The 23,665-nt window shown below is 43.0% G+C and overlaps 1 protein-coding gene across 1 annotated transcript in view; it reads right to left on the bottom strand.

Moving 5' to 3' along the window:
• Positions 1-23,665, bottom strand: part of LOC115172777 (peroxidasin) — an 85,537-nt gene that overhangs the window by 47,090 nt on the left and 14,782 nt on the right. Inside the window, exons 2-5 of the mRNA XM_029730520.1 lie at positions 18,014-18,085; positions 16,483-16,554; positions 4,881-4,952; positions 1,505-1,576 (exon numbers count right to left, since the gene is read on the bottom strand). Coding sequence (XP_029586380.1) covers positions 1,505-1,576; positions 4,881-4,952; positions 16,483-16,554; positions 18,014-18,085 — 288 coding nt within the window. The remainder of the gene's footprint in view (positions 1-1,504; positions 1,577-4,880; positions 4,953-16,482; positions 16,555-18,013; positions 18,086-23,665) is intronic.

Here is a 23,665-nt window from a genome sequence, read left to right as displayed (position 1 = left end):
CCGATGACAGATACATTAATAAATAAAGCTATGTTTATGGAAACATTTTCCCCAAACAACGCCAACAAACCTCCATATTTGTTAGCAATCACCATAAATCAAAAGAAACAACAAGACGTTTTCCATCTTATTCTTCTCTTCAATCCACAGGAGATAGATACATCTTCCAGACTTCTCTTGTCCACGAACTAGCGAGACTGGGCAATCCGTTTTCATGGAGATCTTCCCCTACAAACATTCCAGAATCAGTGCACCTGGGAATTCCTTCCCCTTTTCCATCTGTGTGCAGGCGGCTCCTCTCCCTCTCTGGGGAGGGTTGGGAACGTGTGTGGCAGGATTCCAGGTGTAGCCAATAAACACGGAGAGAAGGAGGAATTCAGCTCTGGCGTGAAAGCGTGAAAACAGAGGCCAGCCGGCCGGTCAGCCATCCATATGGCAGAAGGTCCAGGTCCAGTGGGGTTGCAAGAGTTCACTGAATGTCAACACTCACTCTATTCATCCATTGAATCTACTGCTACTTCAATAATAGAGTTGTTTTATTTCATTTGTCCCCTCATAGTGTTCCTTTATTTCTCGCAGATCCCCCTTATGTTGTGTCACGAGAGTTGATATCTCTCCAGACACACGGCACAGGTGTTATCAGTGGACCCTCTGGCCCTGTAGGGTAATCATCTGACCTGGGCTCTCAACTTCTGTCCTACTGATGGGTCGGTGGAGAACACACACGCACACAGACCTCTGAAGTCGTAACAGGTTGTGGGCCCTTTCAGAATACCTATGAGAAGGGCCCTGAGTTTTTCCTGACCACATGTCAGGAATCTGAGTTTCAACGGTTGGGAGGAGCACCAGACAGATGTCAGAGTGAGGGCTCTGGGAAAATACAGCCAAACACATGCGCTGGGCACATTTATCCATGTCCAGTCTGTCCTCATCGCTATTTACCCGTAACAGACAAACAGCTTTAAAAATGGCCCAATAGACCTCAAGAGACTTGTTGAGGAGATTAGCTGTCCTGATGTAGGACGAAGGCATCTCAGAACATTGAAAGGTCATCCAACGGTTGTACTGCTTTGAAAAGCCCCACTTAAAGTCCAGCTTCATGCTAAACACATGGGGCTCTGTCAATTGGGAACAGTGCATTCTATTCCCAGTACATTATGTAGTCTATTTCATGGGGTTTAAAGTATATTTACCAGCATGTATACGTCTGTCCTGTATACGTCTGTTCTGTTCTGTATACGTCTGTTCTGTATACGTCTGTTCTGTAAACGTCTGTTCAGCATGTAAAGTCTGTTCTACACTCAGTGCCCTCTGAAATAAGTCAGCTCAGGTAGAAGACTGACGGTGACAAGCACGTACACGCCACAACAAATCATTATATCATTTGGAGAGTTGTCCTATTGTTTGTTTAAGATGCATCACTCCATCATTTAGAAAAATGAGAAGCGTAGAGAAAGAATGCCACTTGGTATAATAGAGTGAAAGGTGAAGATAGTGGACTTACAGGCGTTCAAGCTTTGGGAGGTGGGTGAAGGATTCCGGTTCTAAGGACTCGATGTTGTTGAAGTGCAGGTACCTGGAAGAGAAAAGATCATGGGCACAGCACAGTATCACCAGATTAGGATTAATCATAACTCAGAACTAATAGCAAGAAGCAGCAAGGTTAGACAAATGAAATATGAACTCCAATTACTCACTGAACAGTAACTTTTAGGTTCAGTGACATATTTGCTTAATAAACAGACAAAGCAACAGTCAAAGCAAGCAAACGTTGAGCCAAGCTGCACTAATCAGCAATACAAGACATGATGATGATCTTGTGCAATAGAGGATATAGCACCACATCCACTTACTACACTATAGGTAGACCGGTAGCCTAGCGCTTAAGAGCAGTGGACCAGTAACTGAAAGGTCACTGGTTCGAATCCCCAAATAGGCGAAGTGAAAGATCTGTTGTTGTGCCCTTGAGCGAGGCACTTGACCCTAATTGCTCCTGTAAGTTGCTCTGCATAAGAGTGTCTGCTACATGACTCATATGTAAAAGAAATGCATTAAGACTTTGGCGCAGTACACAAGCTTTACTAATAGAGGCCTCAATTTGACACAGCCAAGGATCTTAGTGAAGGGTGTCTGGTTGATATCCAACCTAAGATTTCCTGCATCTCTCTAAAAGAGATAGATTTTGGGTGCTGTCTTCTCTCATCAGAGAGTAGCGGTGTTAAGGGTGGCCAGGGGATTGTCCAAGGACAACTGAACAGCCAAGAGGAATTACACAGACAACCATATTTAATCTCTGAGAGAGAGGGATAGAGAGGAAGAGAGAAAACTTGGCAACAAACATGTAGCCCTGTAATCACAGCCAGTTGATGTATGTGAGTCACAAACCAGTGATTTAACTTCAAATGTAAACATGTCTAACCTGACAGTTAAAGCACAGTGTAATAGAACAAAGCGTCACAAGACATTCCAAGCACCAAATTGAGACTTACTGTGACAAGGAACTATTGTTGATATATGTTGAAGAGGAGCAGAAACATACTTTGTGTACATTTCTACTCATGTTCTGTAGTCTCTTTGGCATTAAATTACTTTTTGGTCACAGATAGGCATGTGCGAATTTAGCATATTCAACAACAAGCGAGCCAACATGCTTGTAAAAATCCTCTCATTTAAACAGCAGGGGAGCGAAGGACATTAAATCTGAGACTGGCGGTACTTTAAAGAAGTGTTTATTCCCTCCCAACCTAACCTTGAATAGCATATTTGAAGACCAACAGAATAGCAGAGGGCCATTAAAGTGGTTCAGAACTTGTCACCCACACATAAGACCCTTCATTACTGTATCAAAACTCAAACCAGCTGCAGGGCAAAGAGCCTGGAGTTTGATTTGGTTTCGCTTCATGAATAGCCATTTGTTCAGTGGCTATGCATGTGGTTATGGAGGGACAAACAGCCACAAGGCCTTTCCCTAGGATCAACCACCACGATCGGCTGTGAGGGGGAAGATGCATGTCAGCCATTTTTCTTTTGGTGTAGTTTAGACACAAACGGCCTACATGGAGGACATGACTTTGCTAAATATAGTATCCAGTAATATCCACCCTTTTTAGACTGATGTCAATGTACCTCTGATATGATTTACATATGAAGGCAACTTGTTGTGATATATAGTTACCCAGAAGGATTAGGGTTAACCAACAACAGTAGTCTCACTGAGCGCAGCCTTTTCCAACAGTTGAAGGACTTGTTCATCTACTATTGGCTGAAAGAAGGCCATTTCAGTTCAATGACATTGGTGGTCTATGTGTGACAATAATCAGATGTTATCCTCTATACACGTTTATATACTACTCTGCATGTGTCACGTCCTGACCATAGTAAGATGTTATTTTCTATGGTAGTGTAGGTCAGGGCGTGACAGGGGGTGTTTTTCTATGTTTTGTATTTCTATGTTCATGTTCTAGTTTTGTATTTCTATGTTGGTTTTGTTTGGGATGATCTCCAATTAGAGGCAGCTGGTCCTTGTTGTCTCTAATTGGAGATCATACTTAAGTAGGGTTCTTTTCCACCTGGGTTTGTGGGAGATTAATTTTGAGTTGTGTATGTTTCACCTCTGCGTCACAGTTTGTTGTTTTTGTCTTTCAGTTTATTTATTTATTGCATAGTTTCACTGTGTAAATAAAAATGTGGAAAGACACACACGCTGCACCTTGGTCCTCTCATTCCTACGACAACCGTGACAGCATGGACAGTTTGCTTTATTGGAAGTTTTGTATGAGCCTTGGTCATACACTCCTAAAGGACACATTTCACGCATCATAAAATCGTTACATCAATAAAAAGTTTTTTAAAAATATAATTGAAATTAATCTAATTTCTGGAATGTTTTGAACATATTCAAGTCATTAAGATGACATGCAATTTGGTAAAGGAGATCACATTTATATAGATTTGAGCCACCTTTTCTCATGCTGATACTGAAAGTATGTCTCACAAGCACATGTAATAACAACATGGTGATCTCTACCACTCTGCTTGGGAAATGCGTGGGGGCCATCTATGAAATAACAGAACCAGCGCATAATACAACTAGATTGACAATCACAACTAAGGTCAAAAGTGAGACAAGTAGTCAGTGTACAGTAGTCCCCACAGAGGATGTAAGCCACACAAAGAAGGGCAAGCTGTGCATGGGGCAAGCAGGAGCTGGATCTGTAGTCTGAAGCACATGAAGCCAAGGCCTGCTTGAGTCTGCATCTGCTTAGCTACAGTACGGCTGGGGTGAGGCAGGGCAGGGGAGGGGCAGAGCAGGGGAGGGGCAGGACAGGGGCAAGGCAGGCACAGGGCAGGGGCAAGGCAGGGGCAGGCGAGGGGCAGGGCAGGGTTGAGTCAGGGCCAGAGATGGGGCAGGGCAGGGCAGGGTTGAGTCAGGGCCAGAGATGGGGCAGGGCAGGGTTGGGGCAGGGCCAGGGGCAGGGATGGGACAGGGCAGGGTTGGGGCAGGGTTAAGGCAGGGCCAGGGGCAGGGTTGGGGCAGGAGAGGGCTGGGGCATGATTGGGCAGAGCTGAGGCAGGGCTGGGGCAGGGCAGGGGCAAGGCAGGGGCAGGGCTGGTGATCTCATGCTGTAGCTTTACGCATTAGGACCGGATGACACACATCCGTTGTCATGACAATGAGACATGCTACTCATAAGGTCAGCGCAACATACAAGGGTGAGTGAATACACGGCATGCATAGTGGCTGTATGACAGTGGGGGCTTGGGGGGGGTCACAAGGAGGCGGTTTGGACAGACGGACAGATCAGATATGAAGGTGCAGAGGGGAAGGGGAGGAAGAGGTTGAGTAGGAGGAAGAGGAGGATGAGGAGGTGGTCACTTACAGTTGCTCTAGAGAGACAAGTCCCTTAAATGCTTGTCTGTCAATTGATTGGATTTCATTCTTGTACAAATAGCTGAAAGGAGAAATAATCAGTAACATTAGTCAAACACACAGCGGATCAAATTAATTCTCTCTAGTACCTAAGAAAATGACAGAATGTCTTAGTTCAATAGTTACCGTATGACAGTAAAACCAACTTAATGGGATCAATATTTTAAATACTCCGTTTTCACAATACATGAACAATAGCTACAGTATATCACTGCACGGCTGCACCTTTACCTAGATGACAAATGTAAAGCTGCTGATACACAATGTGCAGAGCTGAGCAAAATGTGAGTAATGTTTGAAAAGCACTTCATAAATAAAGTTATTGTTGTTTGTTACAAAAAGAGTCTCACATCTCAAATCCCAAAGATGGTCAATGTTGTCAATGTCAATGCATAAAAATAAAATGCTTATCATAACTTGCATAACAAAAATACATCACAAAAATACATCACAAAAAGAAAAGTGTGTATGGAAACAAGTCTGAACAGATAGAATATACAGTATGACAGAGGGTCGGTGGGTTCCTCAAAGTTCATTGACGTCTTCTAAAAAATATAACTGGAACACTGTAATGTTCCAGAATATTTAAAGAAAAACATCACATGACATGTCTGTGTTTTCCCTCCCTCTAACATGACAGAGAGATGTGACACTAGAATAGCAATGGCTTAGGGCAATCTTCCCTTTCTTCCTCTACTCAGCTCCAGTTACTTTACATTGGTGGGTAGTTGATGAGAGATTCACATGCTCTCAGCAAATATGACGCAATGTGGGCCTATGGAAAAATAAACAGCTCCACTTACTCCATCTTCCTCTATCAGAGCTCTCACATCACTCAGAGAGCATATTTTCCTTACTAAACTTTACATGTCAACAAGGATCATGAGGCAAATTGAACATACATATTGTCAAAGAGCGTTCAACTGAGTAGGCCTACAGTTATTGGTGAAACTAAAAGAATCATGCAGCGCCAAAGCGCTGTGGACTTGTTACTGTAACACTATGGAGTCTAGCTGAATGTTTAGCTTATCTTGGTTTACAGGGAGTGTGTGTGGAGCGCTTCAAGTTCCTCGGTGTCCATATCACCATATCACTATCACATATCATGGTGCAAACACACCCACACAGTCATGAAGAAGGCACAATAACGCCTCTTCCCCCCTCAGCAGGCTGAAAAGATTTGGCATGGGTCCTCAGATCCTCAAAAAGTTCTACAGCTGCATCATTGTGAGTATTTTGACTGGCTACATCACCACTGGTATGGCAGTTGCTTGACATCCGACTGTAAGGCGCTACAGAGGGTAGTGCATACCAGAGGAGGCTGGTGGGGGAAGCTATAGGAGGACAGGCTAATTGTAATGATTGGAATGTAATAAATGTAACGGTATCAAACATACAGTACCATTCAAAAGTTTGGACCAACCTACTCATTCAAGGGTTTTTCTTTATTTTTACTATTGTCTACATTGTAGAATAATAGTGAAGACATCAACACTATGAAATAACACATATGGAATCATGTAGTAACCAAAAAAAGTGTTAAACAAATCAAAATATATTTTATATTTAAGGTTCTTCAAGGTAGCCACTCTTTGCCTTGATGACAGCTTTGCACACTCTTGGGATTCTCTCAACCAGCTTCATGAGGTAGTCATCTGGAATGCATTTCAATTAACAGGTGTGTTATGTAAAAAGTTATTTTGTGGAATTTCTTTCTTTCTTAATGTGTTTTAGCCAATCAGTTGTGTTGTGAAACGGTAGGGTTGGTATACAGAAGAAAGCCCTATTTGGTAAAATACCAAGTCCATATTATGGCAAGAACAGCTCAGATAAGCAAAGAGAAACGACAGTCCATCATTACTTTAAGACATTAAGGTCAGTCAATGTGGAAAATGTCCAGAACTTTGAATGTTTCTTCAAGTGCAGTCACAAAAACCATCAAGCGCTATCATAAAACTGGCTCTCATGAGGACCGCCACAGGAAAGGAAGACCCAGAGTTACCTCTGCTGCAGAAGATAAATTCATTAGAGTTACCTGCCTCAGAAATTGCAGGCCAAATAAATGCTTCACAGAGTTCAAGAAACAGACACTTCTCAACATCAATTGTTCAATGTTGCGATCCAGAAATACTAGCAAAACGCATAGCATTCAGAATTAAAAAGGTTTTACCAGGTATTGTTCATCCTGATCAGACAAGTTTTTTACATTGACAATACATTGGAGATAATATGCGACAAATACTAGAAATGATAGAACATCATGGAACCTCTAAGAAGCAAGGCCTGGTATTTATAGCAGATTTTAAAAAGGCCTTTGATAAAGTAAGACTGGATTTTATTTATAAATGCCTGGATTTTTTACATTTTGGTGATTCTCTTATAAAATGTGTAAAAGTAATGTATAGCAACCCCAGGTGTAAAACAGTGAATAGCAGCTACTTTTCAGAGAGTTTTGAGGATTTAAACAAGGGTGTCCGCCATCACCATATCTATTCGTTATGGCCATCAAAATGCTAACTATTAAAATCAGATCAAACAACAACATTAGAGGATTAGAAATCCAAGGCTTAAAAACAAAGGAGTCAATGTATGCCGATGACTCAAGTTTTATATTAAGTCTGCAAGCTAGATCCCTGCAATGTCTCATTGAAGATCCAGATAACTTATCTGGACTCTCTGGACTAAAACCTAATTATGATAAGTGTACAATATTACGTATTGGATCTTTAAAAAATACAACTTTTACATTACCCTGCAGTTTACCTATAAAATGGGCTGACGGTAAAGTAGACATACTTGGTATTCATATCACAAAATATATAAATGAGCTCTCCACAATGAATTGCAATAGAAAACTTGTCAAAATAGACAAGATCCTGCAACCATGGAAAGGTAAATACCTGTTTATTTATAGAAAAATTGCCCTGATTAACTCCTTAGTCATATCTCAGTTTACTCACTTACTTATGGCGCTGCCTACTCCTGATGATTCATTTTTAAAATCATATTAGCAAATATTTTGCTTTATTTGGGACACTAAACCAGACAAGATAAAGCGTGCCTATTTATATAATGAATATGAATTGGGTGAGTTGAGATTATTAAATATAAAAGCACTAAACCTCTCTCTAAAAGCTTCACTTATTCATGCTTGAACCCTAAATGGTTCTCAAGTAGATTACTAAGAAAAGCTCATCCATTGTTCCAAAATGACCTTTTTGCCTTTGTGCAGATTGCCATGTCTAGTTTTCAATCAATTTTCAAAGTATATCTTTTTTTCAAACAAGCATTGCAGAGCTGGCTACAAATTCAATTCCACCCCCCTGAAAAGATAGAACAAATATTACAACAAATATTATGGCTGAACTCAAAGGTGCTGCTTAGCAAAAGACCTGTATTTATGGGAAAGATGTTTGAAAAGGGTATTTTGTTTTTAAATGATATTGTAAATTGGAATGGTAGAGTTATGTCTTTCATGGAGTTACAACCAATTGATTCCAGCATTACCCCAAAAATGGAGCAGGCAGATGGCAGCAGGAGGAGGTAGGAAACTGGTCTGTCTGCCCAATATAAGGGACCAAAACTGGCAGAGAAATAAAAATAACATAAATAGGAAAGTATAGCAGTTTATTTGAGGACCAAGATGTTGACAGCTGCGCCATACAGATAGCAAAATAGTTGGGAAGAGATTTTTGATTTACCGATTCCGTGAGTTGATATATAAAATGACACAAGATTCAAGACTTCGTGCCTTTCAGCTAAAATTATTATATAGAATTCTTGCCACCAACAAAATGTTGAATATTTGGGGCATATAGTCATTGAAGGATACGGAATCAATAGACCATTTATTTTGGTATTGCCCTCAGGTAGCCTGTTTCTGGTCTCAGGTTCAGGAATGTTTCACAATGCATATCATTGATCTAAAATTTACCCTAGAAATAGTACTGTTAGGAGATCTGGAGAGACCGGGTCAGTCAATTAAAATATACTAAAACTCTTAGTAAAAGTATTTATCTTCAACTCGCAATCTGAGGATTCTATTCGATTAGATAGATTGAAATTGTATGTTTACCTCACAGCATAGTTGAAAGATATATTGTGCGTAGAAATCCGAAGAGGTTGGCCAGCAGAGATGGGTGGGATGGGCTGAGGGAAGCTGAGGGTTGGGATGTGGAATTGGAGATAAGTGGGAGTAAAGTTGCTGGGCAGGGGATAGAATGATGGTCAAAGATAAAAGTAAAAAAAATAAAACAACAAAAAGTAGGTTTGAATGACACTGACGGGTAGTGTTGTTACAGCTAATGCCAATTTGCCTGAGGCTGATGCCGTGCTGGTGTTTGTACACATGCATATACACACACTCTCATTCAAATGCACAAATGTGCACATACACGGACACACACACATGTAAATAATGCAATACATGCACTCAAACATATTCAGTTGGCTTTGCTGTTATGATTTTTGTTGTCCTTGATGTCTTTTGTTTTCTGTTTTCCTTTGTCTTTCTCTTTTGTTTATTTTGTTGGTTGTTGGTGCATGGGGGGGGGGGGGGATCCAGGGGGTGGGGAATTCATTTTTTCTCCAGATGTTTTCTGGGGGTGGACTTTGGGGGGGATCTTGGAGGGCTGGTGGCCTGGTGGTTGGGAGCTGTTTTTGACCTGGGAGATCTGTCAACATGCCCTTGAGCAGGGCGTTGGCCCTGGTTGCTTCTGTGTTTATATTGTGTACTGTAAGTATATTGTATGTTTTAAATATTCAATGAACAATAAATAATACAAAAAAAAGGTTCAGAAGAGACTGCGTGAATCAGGCCTTCATGGTCAAATTGCTGCTAAGAAACCACTACTAAAGGATAGCAAAAATAAGAAGAGACTTGCTTGGGCCGAAAAAATACGAGCAATGGACATTAGTCCGGTGGAAATCTGTCCTTTGGTCTGATGAGTCCAAATTTGAGATTTTTGCTTCCAGCCGCCGTGTCTTTGTGAGACGCAGAGTAGGTGATTGGATAATCTCCGCATGTGTGATTCCCACCATGAGGCATGGAGGAGGAGGTGGAATTGTGTGGGGGTGCTTTGCTGGTGACACTGTTGGTGATTTATTTACAATTCAAGGCACACTTAACCAGCCTGGCTACCACAGCATTCTGCACCGAAACGCCATCCCATCTGGTTTGCGCTTAGTGGGACTATCATTTGTTTTTCAACAGGACAATGTCCCAACACACCTCCAGGGTGTGTAAGGGCTATTTGACCAAGAAGGAGAGTGATAGAGTGCTGCATCAGATGACCTGGCCTCCACAATCACCGACCTCAATCCAATTGAGATGGTTTGGGATGAGTTGGACCACAGAGTGAAGGAAAAGCAGCCAACAAGTGCTCAGCATATGTGGGAAGTCCTTAAAGACTGTTGGAAAAACATTCCAGGTGAAGCTGGTTGAGAGAATGCCAAGAGTGTGCAAAGCTGTCATCAAGGCAAAGGGTGGCTACTTTGAAGAAGTATAAAATATATATATATTATTTTTTTACACTTTTTTGGTTAAAACATGATTCCACATGTGTTATTTCATAGTTTTGATGTCTTCACTATTATTCTACAATGTAGAAAATAGCGCAAATAAAGAAAAACCCTTGAATGAGTAGGTGTGTCCAAACTTTTGACTGGTACTGTACGTAAATCATGTTTGACTCCATTCCATTTCTCCCACAAGCCTCCTCTGGTGCGTAAAAACTAGTACATCCCTGGGGCTGAGCTCCCTGCCATCCAGGACCTCTATACTAGGCGGTGTCAGAGGAAGGCCTTAAAAATTGTCAAAGACTCAAGCCACCCAAGTCATAGACTGTTCTCTCTGCTTCCGCACCAGAGCGCCAAGTCTGGAACCAAAAGTCTCCTGAATAGGGTCTACCTCCAAGTCACAAAACTGCTGAACAGTAAATCAAATGGCTACCTGGACTATTTGCATTGACCTCCTTTCCTTTGCTTTGACTCTCTTGCACTGGACTTGACCCACACACACACGCACACACACAAACACACAAAGACACAAACACACACTACATATGCTCACACACAAAAACATACACTCACATACATACTAATGCCAAACACACACAAACACACACACACACACACACACACACACACACACACACACACACACACACACACACACACACACACTCACTCACTCACTCACTCACTCACTCACTCACTCACTCACTCACTCACTCACTCACTCACTCACTCACTCACACATAGACAGCCTTTCACACTCTTCACATACCCTGCTGCTACTCTATTATATATCCTGACTGCCTAGTCACCTCAACCCTACGTACTACATGTACACATTACCTAAACTACCTCATACCCATACACAGTGACTTTGTACTGGTATTCCCTGTATATAGCCTCGTTATTGTTATTTTATTGTTACTATTTCCTTTTTTAGCAAATTTCTCTTACTTTTAACTCTGCATTGTTGGGAAAGGGCTCGCAGGTAAGAATTTCACGATAAAGTCTACACCTGTTGTATTTGTCGCATGTGACGAATAGAATTTGATTTGATTCGACTTGATTTGTGTGTGAGAGATTGTGCTGAGGCCTGGAAGTGTGGGGTCTGCGTGGGAAACCGGATGGATTCGGAAGCTGTGGGGTCAACTCTCAAGGGGAAGAATAACCCCAAAGCTTCTGTGACCTCGTACTCACACAGTTCAATGAGAACTCAACTGACCCGCCATTTTGTAGAAAAAGAGGAAGGGAAGCTGCTAAGGTACACAATAGTAGATTTTGGTAGACAGAAGCTGCTAAGGTACACAATAGTAGATTTTGGTAGACAGAAGCTGCTAAGGTACACAATAGTATATTTTGGTAGACAGAAGCTGCTAACGTACACAATAGTATACTGCTCAAAAAAATAAAGGGAACACTTAAACAACACATCCTAGATCTAAATGAAATAAATAATCTTATTAAATACTTTTTTCTTTACATAGTTGAATGTGCTGACAACAAAATCACACAAAAATAATCAATGGAAATCCAATTTATCAGCCCATGGAGGTCTGGATTTGGAGTCACACTCAAAATTAAAGTGGAAAACCACACTACAGGCTGATCCAACTTTGATGTAATGTCCTTAAAACAAGTCAAAATGAGGCTCAGTAGTGTGTGTGGCCTCCACGTGCCTGTATGACCTCCCTACAATGCCTGGGCATGCTCCTGATGAGGTGGTGGATGGTCTCCTGAGGGATCTCCTCCCAGACCTGGACTAAAGCATCCGCCAACTCCTGGTGCAACGTGGCGTTGGTGGATGGAGCGAGACATGATGTCCCAGATGTGCTCGATTGTATTCAGGTCTGGGGAACGGGCGGGCCAGTCCATAGCATCAATGCCTTCCTCTTGCAGGAACTGCTGACACACTCCAGCCACATGAGGTCTAGCATTGTCTTGCATTAGGAGGAACACAGGGCCAACCGCACCAGCATATGGTCTCACAAGGGGTCTGAGGATCTCATCTCGGTACCTAATGGCAGTCAGGCTACCTCTGGCGAGCACATGGAGGGCTGTGCGGCCCCCCAAAGAAATGCCACCCCACACCATGACTGACCCACCGCCAAACTGGTCATGCTGGAGGATGTTGCAGGCAGCAGAACGTTCTCCACGGCGTCTCCAGACTCTGTCACGTCTGTCACATGTGCTCAGTGTGAACCTGCTTTCATCTGTGAAGAGCACAGGGCGCCAGTGGCAAATTTGCCAATCTTGGTGTTCTCTGGCAAATGCCAAACGTCCTGCACGGTGTTGGGCTGTAAGCACAACCCCCACCTGTGGACGTCGGGCCCTCATACCACCCTCATGGAGTCTGTTTCTGGCCGTTTGAGCAGACACATACACATTTGTGGCCTGCTGGAGGTCATTTTGCAGGGCTCTGGCAGTGCTTCTCCTGCTCCTCCTTGCACAAAGACGGAGGTAGCGGTCCTGCTGCTGGGTTGTTGCCCTCCTACGGCCTCCTCCACGTCTCCTGATGTACTGGCCTGTCTCCTGGTAGCGCCTCCATGCTCTGGACACTACGCTGACAGACACAGCAAACCTTCTTGCCACAGCTCGCATTGATGTGCCATCCTGGATGAGCTGCACTACCTGAGCCACTTGTGTGGGTTGTAGACTCCATCTCATGCTACCACTAGAGTGAAAGCACCGCCAGCATTCAAAAGTGACCAAAACATCAGCCAGGAAGCATAGGAACTGAGAAGTGGTCTGTGGTCCCCACCTGCAGAACCACTCCTTTATTGGGGGTGTCTTGCTAATTGACTATAATTTCCACCTGTTGTCTATTCCATTTGCACAACAGCATGTGAAATTTGTTGTCAATCAGTGTTGCTTCCTAAGTGGACAGTTTGATTTCACAGAAGTGTGATTGACTTGGAGTTACATTGTGTTGTTTAAGTGTTCCCTTTATTTTTTTGAGCAGTGTATATTTTGGTAGACAGAAGGTTCTCTTTGGTAAAAGGGGTAAATTGGTCATCAAAAAGAAAGGAGGACCAAGGCTCTTTTCGTATAATTAATTAAAATGCCTTTATTGCATGTTCAATGGAAACAAAGTTAAAAAAATTCCCGCCATTTTACTCTGACTGTACACCCACACATGTGTTGTGAAACAGAAGGAGAGAGATCTTACTCCTCACCGCCAATTTCAAAATACTGAGAAGAACCCAAGGCCTGTAAAGTAATCTCTGTCCTTGACCATCTAATGACATTTCTAACTATGCAACCTGACAAAATGCCAGCCTAAAACTCAATCAGAGCTCCACAGAACAAAAACAACAGCAACAGAAACCACAACAAACCACAACAGGAGATGTGGATTTAGATAAGAGATAAGTAGGAGATAAGTAGGGCCCTGAGTACCTCCTGACCATGTGAAGAAACTCAGAGCCCTGGTTAGGCTATAGCCTAAAGATCACATATGAGATTGGGGGAAAGGCGGTGCGATAGACTAGTGTCTTTCTAGGGGGTGTACTTGTACATCAAGTTGCCTCACGCTACAGTAATAGGAGATAGGCTCCTGCTCCTATGAGCCGTTCCGGCTGGCACAAGCCAAGACTACCTACTTCTCGATCAAGTCAGATGGTCAGAAAAATACTTATTGCATTAGTCATCATTACCATGAACCATATTCCAGTAACACTAGACCCTTTGACCGAGAGCTGACCCTTAATGGGGCTGTACAGACTTCTGTCAGGTCATACAGTGGAGGGGGCTTTACTAGGGGCCAAGCGAAAGAGGTACTATCTCCCAGGTTATAAGGGCAGGGTGAGAGGGGCCAGGGGCATAGAGGGACAATCACTCAGGCTATAGGTGCAGGGTGAGAGGGGCGGGGGGGGAAGAGGGACAATCCCCCAGGATATGGGTGCAGGGTGAGAGGGGCCGGGGGGGAAGAGGGACAATCCCCCAGGATATGGGTGCAGGATGAGAGGGGCAGGGGGGGAAGAGGAACAATCTCCCAGGAAATGGGTGCAGGGTGAGAGGGGCCGGGGGGGAAGAGGGACAATCCCCCAGGATATGGGTGCAAGATGAGAGGGGCAGGGGGGGAAGAGGAACAATCTCCCAGGAAATGGGTGCAGGGTGAGAGGGGCGGGGGAGAAGAGGAGCAATCTCCCAGGAAATGGGTGCAGGATGAGAGGGGCAGGGGGGGAAGAGGAACAATCTCCCAGGAAATGGGTGCAGGGTGAGAGGGGCGGGGGGGAAGAGGAACAATCTCCCAGGAAATGGGTGCAGGGTGAGAGGGGTGGGGGGGAAGAGGAACAATCTCCCAGGAAATGGGTGCAGGATGAGAGGGGCAGGGGGGGAGAGGAACAATCTCCCAGGAAATGGGTGCAGGGTGAGAGGGCCGGGGGGGAAGAGGAGCAATCTCCCAGGAAATGGGTGCAGGGTGAGAGGGGCAGGGCTGAAGGGCTGATACAGGGGCTGGATCAGTGTGCTGGCCTCAGATTAACTCTGGTTAAAGGGGACAGGGCCTTCTAATTAAAAGTAGTCAAAAGTCACGGGAGTCACACACACTACAGCATGCAGAGAGGAGAGGGATGTGTGTGTGTGTGTATGTGTGGGTATGTGTGTGTGTGTATATGTGTGGGTATATGTGTGTGTATATGTGTGGGTATGTGTGTGTGTATATGTGTGGGTATGTGTGTGTGTGTGTGTATATGTGTGGGTATGTGTGTGTGTGTATATGTGTGGGTATGTGTGTGTGTGTATATGTGTGGGTATGTGTGTGTGTATATATGTGTGGGTATGTGTGTGGGTATGTGTGTGTGTGTATATGTGTGGGTATGTGTGTGTGTGTATATGTGTGGGTAGGTGTGTGTGTGTGTATATGTGTGGGTATGTGTGTGTGTGTGTGTGTGTGTGTGTGTGTATATGTGTGGGTATGTGTGTGTGTGTGTATATGTGTGGGTATGTGTGTGTGTATATGTGTGGGTATGTGTGTGTGTGTATATGTGTGGGTATGTGTGTGTGTGTGTATATGTGTGGGTATGTGTGTGTGTGACAGACATATCCCCAGCTTTCCCCTCCTCCTCTACGGTAGTTGACGAGCTAGCATCAGAAACATTGTTTGTCTGACATGTTTGAGGTGACTAAGCAGTACTGTGACCATCATATTATCTACAAAAAATGACTTTACAAAACAGATGGTACCGATGGTAGTTTCGGACATGCTATGCATGCATTCTACAGTATTTTAAATGTAAGTATCTACAATACACACACCAAAGTAGGCCCTGACCTCATTAGTCTGTCTCAAGTTATTCTCATGAATGTATCCATCATCAGGTATGAGTAAAGACAAAGAAGTGATGTACAGAACAGCCAACCAAAAAAGTCAGCCTGGTGAGCTGCAGGTCTGAGTTGTCTAACCCAGGGCCAAGTAGAGGAGGAGAGGAGAAGGTTCATTGAGGGGAATGCAGGGGGTATATGAGACTGAGTAGATGGGGAGACTAGAGAGCCAGACATTTCAGACATATGTACCGTATGTGAATGTAAACACAGACATAGCTGCCTGTCACCACAACTGACAGGCGCTGGGGTTATAATAGGCAGTGACTCACAAACACAAGGACTAAACCATACTGCAGCAACCCAAGGCTACGTGCTGCCTGCCTGCTGCTCAAGCCTACCTCTGGTCTCCTCATTGCCTTCAGGTCACCACGCGCAGACAGATAAATTCACTGGATTAGATAATGGGGTTCTTTTTTTGTCTTACTTTATTTCCTGTACCACACTAAGATACTTTTTTCTGTTCTGACTAAGCAGTCTAGCAATGTCCAGTTTATAGCCACAGAGTGTGTTTGTGTTTTGTTTCCAGACACAAGCCCGAGACAGGTTTTGCCATGCTTTATCATTAGCAGACAAGGCGAAGAGTGAAACTTGAACAACAACCGTTTGCCTATTGAGCCTGTCCGAGCAAAATATCACTGTTTCAATGAAACCAATCCATATGTGACTTGACATCCAGAAGAGAATAACATTGACATAAAGGCATAACAACTCACAGATATTTGAGGTTTTCCAGGTCTTCAAAGGCTCCTCTGGGGATCCGTCTAACGTGGTTGTTGTTGAGGAGGCTGTAAAGTCAAGAGAACGACCATTAACAAAGACCTCCCAGTGGACTATTACACTTATACAAATTGAATCTTTAACTTTAACTTTAAAGTGGTCCATGCTGGCATATTGCTGTGTCATGATCTAATGCTAGGCCAATGCCAGTCTAAACACAGTTCAACTTTCAGAGTATATACTATATGTGAGATCCTTCATCCTTGCCTCACTACACTGTAGCTATTCTATGAAGCATCTGGTTTGATTCCTACACACTGTCACAATTTGTTTTGCATTTCTAATGGCTTTCAGGTCTATGGGGTATAATCTGGACAAGGATCAAGAATGGCTGTCATAGACTTTCTGCAACATAACAAAATCTTGAGTTGGTGATCCCTTAACTCAATGCCCTAGAAACTGGCATTAATGCAGAGAAATACGTTTTGGAAAATAATATGATATGTATAAGCAGAACATTACTTGGGCAAAACATGTCTCCTAAGTCCTCACCTAGCTCTTTTTTTCTGAAAACATTTGGCCTTTCTACAGAGGGTCTGACATGGAACCCAAAATGGTTCTACCTGGAACCAAAAGGGTTCTACTTGGAAGCAAAAAGAGTTATCCTTGGGGGACAGCCAAATAACCATCTTGGAACCCTTTTTTCTAAGTGTAGGTACAGTCTGTCAGAGGCCGAAGCAGAAAAAGACAGGCAGCAGGCCCCTAGCTGCAGTCTTTCCTTCACATAAGAGCCAGACATCTATTTCTGTCTGCCTGAGACACTAATATTGAACTGTCTCCCAGCAGGCTTCAGACACTATGCTATTCTTCAGTCTGTGAGACAGAGGTTAAAGCCATGAAGAGTTCTCCATGAAAAATGGAACTCCACAGACTACATGTCTAGCAGGTGGTCTGCTACTGTAGGAAAATCTCATCTGAGCTTTCTCTGCTTTGACATTACCTTCCCTACCCTTCATATTCTGAGGCACTAGGCTTATTGGCTGATTCCTGCCACATGGCTGGCTGTAGACTAGCAGGCTGGCAGGGCTGACACATGATAGATGGCTGGGAGATTGAAGGGGAAAAATACATTCCTACCAGATTATGAGGTAACCTACATGTGTGAAACCACAGCAGAATAGAGAGCAAGAATTTGCCACTCGGTGTCCGTGTTTGTGGACTGACTGACTGACTGACTGACTGTACGCAGGATTGCAGGACTTTCCAGGGGAAACTAATGCTGTGACGTGTTTCCGAGTCTTGGGACAAAAGATAGACAAAGAGAACTGGGTGCTTCTGGGAACAGATGGGGCTTACAGGAGTAGTCGACTCCTGATGAGTGCCGATTGCATTAGTGTATATTTCAACGCTCAGTTTAAACAGTTCTCCAAGACCAATTCAATTACAATCTCTTCAATTGCTGAGTATGTAGGGGAAAGACGGAGGAGGGAGGAAGGAGGAAGAAGGGAGGAGAGGAGGGAGACTTACAGTGTGTTGAGGTTCTTTAGCCGTCTGAAGGAGCCGGGCTGCAAGTCCTTGATTTTGTTGAACCTCAGGTCTCTATGAAGGGAAAAACAGGAAGAACACAGTCATTAACAACACCGGGGCAATCGAGTCTGTCAAACCAATCATTACCATAACAAAAAATTTTACTGGATAATGTCTATGAGGAAACAGGCTGGTACAAAGAGTATAGTACACCGTACACACATACGTATCCAAATCACTTAGGAATCTCTTAGGAATCACTTTTCATTATAAAGGACGACTAATAGCCACATTATTCATATCACAGGAATGCCATTTATCAAGCTTTAACCAGTGGCACATAGGATAGGTTTACTTAACATTTGCCCTAAAGCTAACAATTAAGAGAGATGAGGGAGTTTAGTAGCTTATCACTTTACTTGAACCTCTCATTGTAAAGGCTTAGTGACGATATCATGTCATGCCATTAACCACTCACGCCCATTATGACAAATGACATCAAGATAGGTCTATAACACCTAACTAAAATACTGTGGAATTTAGAGCTAAACGCACGTCATCTAATTCACTGAAATGTGAACATTTCTAAACAATGAAGTTACGCTTGTGGAACTTAGCCTCTAAGTCATTTGACCTTCAACAAAGAGCAGATAGCCTCGCTGTAAAGGCCAACAACAAAGACCATAACAACTACAGTCTGCAAGCCTCTGACTCAACATGGCTTGCTGAGAAAACTAGGAGACATAGTCCAGCCACACTAACAATGTCAAGACAAGACAGTGTTGGAGTCACAACACAGATAGGCTTTATCTCAATGGTTAGGAGAGGGAATCCTAGATCAACCACCCTGCTACCCAGATTCAACTATAAATAATAGAATTCACTCTCATCAGCTACTCTGGACTGACCTTAACATTCACTGACTGACTCCAGGACACAATACGCCCCCAGGCTCTGCTAACACAGTTAGACTTTGGCCAGACACTGTCAAGTGATTCCAATGATGATTCCTCTAAGTGTTGCTGAGTGGGTAACTGGGAGTAAAGTCAAGGGTTTGGGATAGAATACGCTGATAAAGGATTTGAAGAATTCAAACTGTATTTCTGCTATGTCAGTAAAGATGTGTGATCCATGTCTATTCTCTCACCTTTGTTGACGTGGTGTTCTCTATGACAGTCTACTTTTCAGCGCTGTGAATTCCATCTGGAACATGGGTTCTTATTAACTTTCTGGTCTGTGTTTGCTTTGTATTAATGTTGCCTAGTTACCACATGCACAACAGTCACCGAGGGCCAAATCATAAAAACTGGACATTCCAGAATGTCTTCCTTTCTCATGTTTCTGTGAAAATGTCAGCCAAAAAACAAAGCCACCTGATTTCATTGCCCGTGAAATGTTTATTGTTCACTCACTCTGTAAAACCCCTGCATGTGGATCCAACTATAGAGCCCAGCTTTTCATATACTCACATCCCTTCATATAGGAGCTTCAACAAAGTCTGAGTGCACCACTGGTTATAGCAGGAAGAGCAGGAAGCCAGCTGAGCACCATTCACTGTCTGTATCAATATCAGAAACACTGCTCTGATATCCTACCATCTACAGGCCCCAACCTCAACAGAAGTCAAGTTACATAACATTGTTTTATTTGGCAACTTGAGAATTTAGTGGCAACTTATTTCTGTGTCTATTGTGTTCTTTTAGTCATATTTCAAACTCCATAGAATAAGAAATGCAAGCATAACGGACCACATCAAACCCAAAGCAATAATGACAAAAGGACACATTTCTAATGTTTCCAAACAGCTGTACTTTTCAACAGCTGTACTCTCCTTCCTGACAAAATACAACAGACGCAGTAGAAACTGAGGGTGAAAAATATTTTTCCATTCTATGAATTCACACTGTAGCACGAAGCTGGTGTTTATAGATGGAAGATAACTGTTGGTGAAGTTGTGTGCCCTGAAGGGGAGACCCATCTCTTCATTCAAAGACTCATGGACACTCTTACTGACAGTTGTTCTGCTTTGCGTGATGTGTTGTTGTCTCTACCTTCTTGCCCTTTGTGCTGTTGTCTGTGCCCAATAATGTTCGTACCATGTTGTGCTGCTGCCATGTTGTGTTGCTACCATGTTGTTGTCATGATGTGTTGCTACCATGCTGTGTTTTCATGTGTGGCTGCCATGCTATGTTGTTGTCTTAGGTCTCTCTTTATGTAGTGTTGTGGTGTCTCTCTTGTCGTGATGTGTGTTTTGTCCTATATTTTTATTTTATTTTTAATTTTTAATCCCAGCTCCCGTCTCCGCAGGAGGCCTTTCGCCTTCTGGTAGGCTGTAATTGTAAATAAGAATTTGTTATTAATTGCCTAGTTAAATAAAGGTTAAATAAAATAAAATAAATAAATAAATCCTGGGAGTCAGGGAGTGAAGAGCTTTGCCAAGGCATGCTGGAACAGGGGCTGCCCCCACTCCTCCAGGCCCAGGGAAGGAGGGAGAAGAAGGGGGAGGAGAGGAAGGCACAGTGGGCTCTGGGGGCTGGAAAAAGTTAGAAGAACAAGACACTAGAACCAGATGAAGGAAGGCTGCTGAAAAGTGTTTGGGAGAAAAGACTGATGGAATGCCCTGAAAGACTTATGTAGAGGTAAACAAGAAAGTTGTGAAAGTTCAAATAAATGGCAAAGTGTACCTATCCATCAAGCACACATGATCTATTCCAAGCACTTGGATGATAATCCCTAAAGTTTACAGTACCTACTCCAAAGCTTTCCAAAACCGTTAGACATACAACCATAGATATAAAACCGGAGATGGGAATTCCAGTTTTATCTGACATCCTAATAGGTCCGCCATTTTAGCTGGTGTGAAAGGGGCTATGACATCAGCCTGTCTAGGGTTCTGTATCTACAGTATGCATACAATGACATTCTCAAGTCGTATGTATTTATGGGAAAAAAGGAAGGGCAAAAATAGGTCAGGGCTGAAATACAGAGGGAGCATTTATGGCTCTTGGTCTCAGATCAGGTAGGCCTAATATCCCACAGAACTAGCCTTTCACCAGACTACACCCACATATCACGATCAGGTAGGCCTAATATCCCACAGAACTAGCCTTTCACCAGACTACACCAACATATCACGATCAGGTAGGCCTAATATCCCACAGAACTAGTCTTTCACCAGACTACACCCACATATCACGATCAGGTAGGCCTAATATCCCACAGAACTAGCCTTTCACCAGACTACACCCACATATCACGATCAGGTAGGCCTAATATCCCACAGAACTAGCCTTTCACCAGACTACACCCACATATCACGATCAGGTAGGCCTAATATCCCACAGAACTAGCCTTTCACCAGACTACACCCACATATCACGATCAGGTAGGCCTAATATCCCACAGAACTAGCCTTTCACCAGACTACACCAACATATCACGATCAGGTAGGCCTAATATCCCACAGAACTAGTCTTTCACCAGACTACACCCACATATCACGATCAGGTAGGCCTAATATCCCACAGAACCAGCCTTTCACCAGACTACACCAACATATCACGATCAGGTAGGCCTAATATCCCACAGAACTAGTCTTTCACCAGACTACACCCACATATCACGATCAGGTAGGCCTAATATCCCACAGAACTAGCCTTTCACCAGACTACACCCACATATCACGATCAGGTAGGCCTAATATCCCACAGAACTAGCCTTTCACCAGACTACACCCACATATCACGATCAGGTAGGCCTAATATCCCACAAAACTAGCCTTTCACCAGACTACACCCACATATCACGATCAGGTAGGCCTAATATCCCACAGAACTAGCCTTTCACCAAACTACACCCACATATCACGATCAGGTAGGCCTAATATCCCACAAAACTAGCCTTTCACCAGACTACACCCACATATCACGATCAGGTAGGCCTAATATCCCACAGAACTAGCCTTTCACCAGACTACACCCGCATATCACGATCAGGTAGGCCTAATATCCCACAGAACTAGCCTTTCACCAGACTACACCCGCATATCACGATCAGGTAGGCCTAATATTCCACAGAATTAGCCTTTCACCAGACTACACCCACATATCATGATCAGGTAGGCATAATATTCCACAGAACTAGCCTTTCACCAGACTACACCCACATATCACGATCAGGTAGACCTAATATCCCACAGAACTAGCCTTTCACCAGACTACACCCACATATCATGATCAGGTAGGCCTAATATTCCACAGAATTAGCCTTTCACCAGACTACACCAACTATTGATTGTGTTGGATGAATGAAGCCTTTGTGAACTTCTTTGGGATCTGGGGGCAGTACTGAGTAGCTTCGATGAATAAGGTGCCCAGAGTAAACTGACTGCTACTCAGGCCCAGAAGCTAGGATATGCATATTATTAGATTTGGATAGAAAACAGTCAGCAGTTTCTAAAACTGTTTGAATGATGTCTGTGAGTATAACAGAACTCATATGGCAGGCAAAAACCTGAAAAAATCCAACCAGGAAGTGGGAAATCTGAGGTTTGTAGTTTTTCAAGTGATTGCCTATCCAATATACAGTCATATTGCACTTCCTAAGGCTTCCACTAGATGTCAACAGTCTTTAGAACATTGTTTCATGCTTCTACTGTGAATGGGGAGAGAATAAGAACTGTTTCAACCAGGTGTCTGGAAAAATGCCATGAGCTCAGTCACGCGCACAGCCGTGAGAGCGAGCTGAGTTCCTTTTCATTTCTAAAAACAAAGGAATTGTCCGGTTGGAATATTATTGAAGATTTATGATAAAAACATCCTAAAGATTGATTCTATACATCGTTTGACATGTTTCTACAAACTGTAATGCCACTTTTTAGACTTTTCGTCTGGACTTAGTGCATGCGCCTTCTGCATTTGGAATAGTGAACTGAACGCGTGAACAAAAAAGAGGTATTTGGACATAAATATGGACTTTATCGAAACAAAACAAACATTTATTGTGGAACTGAGATTCCTGGGAGTGCATTCCGATGAAGATCATCAAAGGTAAGTGAATATTTATAATGCTATTTCTGACTTTTGTTGACTCCACAACATGACGGGTATCTGTATGGCTTGTTTTGGTGCCTGAGCGCTGTACTCAGATTATCGCATGGTGTGCTTTTGCCGTAAAGCTTTTTTGAAATCTGACACAGCGGTTGCATTAAGGAGAAAGTGCATCTTTAATTCTATGTAAAATACCTGTATCCTATATCAACGTTTATGATGAGTATTTCTGTAAATTGTTGTGGCTCCCTGCAAAATCACTGGATGTTTTAGAGGCAAAACATTACTGAACATAATGTGCCAATGTAAACTGAGAGTTTTGGATATAAATATGAACTTTATCGAACAAAACATACATGTATTGTATAACATGAAGTCCTATGAGTGCCATCTGAGGAAGATCATCAAAGGTTAGTGATTCATTTTATCTCTATTTCTGCTTTTTGTGACTCCTCTCTTTGGCTGGAAAATGGCTGTATGTTTTTTTGTGACTAGGCGCTGACCTAACATAATCATATGGTATGCTTTCGCCGTAAAACCTTTTTGAAATCAGACACTGTGGCTGGATTAACAAGAAGTTAAGCTTTAAAATGATGTATAATAC

This window comes from Salmo trutta, chromosome 33, assembly GCF_901001165.1.
Source record: "Salmo trutta chromosome 33, fSalTru1.1, whole genome shotgun sequence".
Classification (NCBI taxonomy): domain Eukaryota; kingdom Metazoa; phylum Chordata; class Actinopteri; order Salmoniformes; family Salmonidae; genus Salmo; species Salmo trutta.
This window is presented reverse-complemented; position numbering and strand designations above follow the sequence as displayed.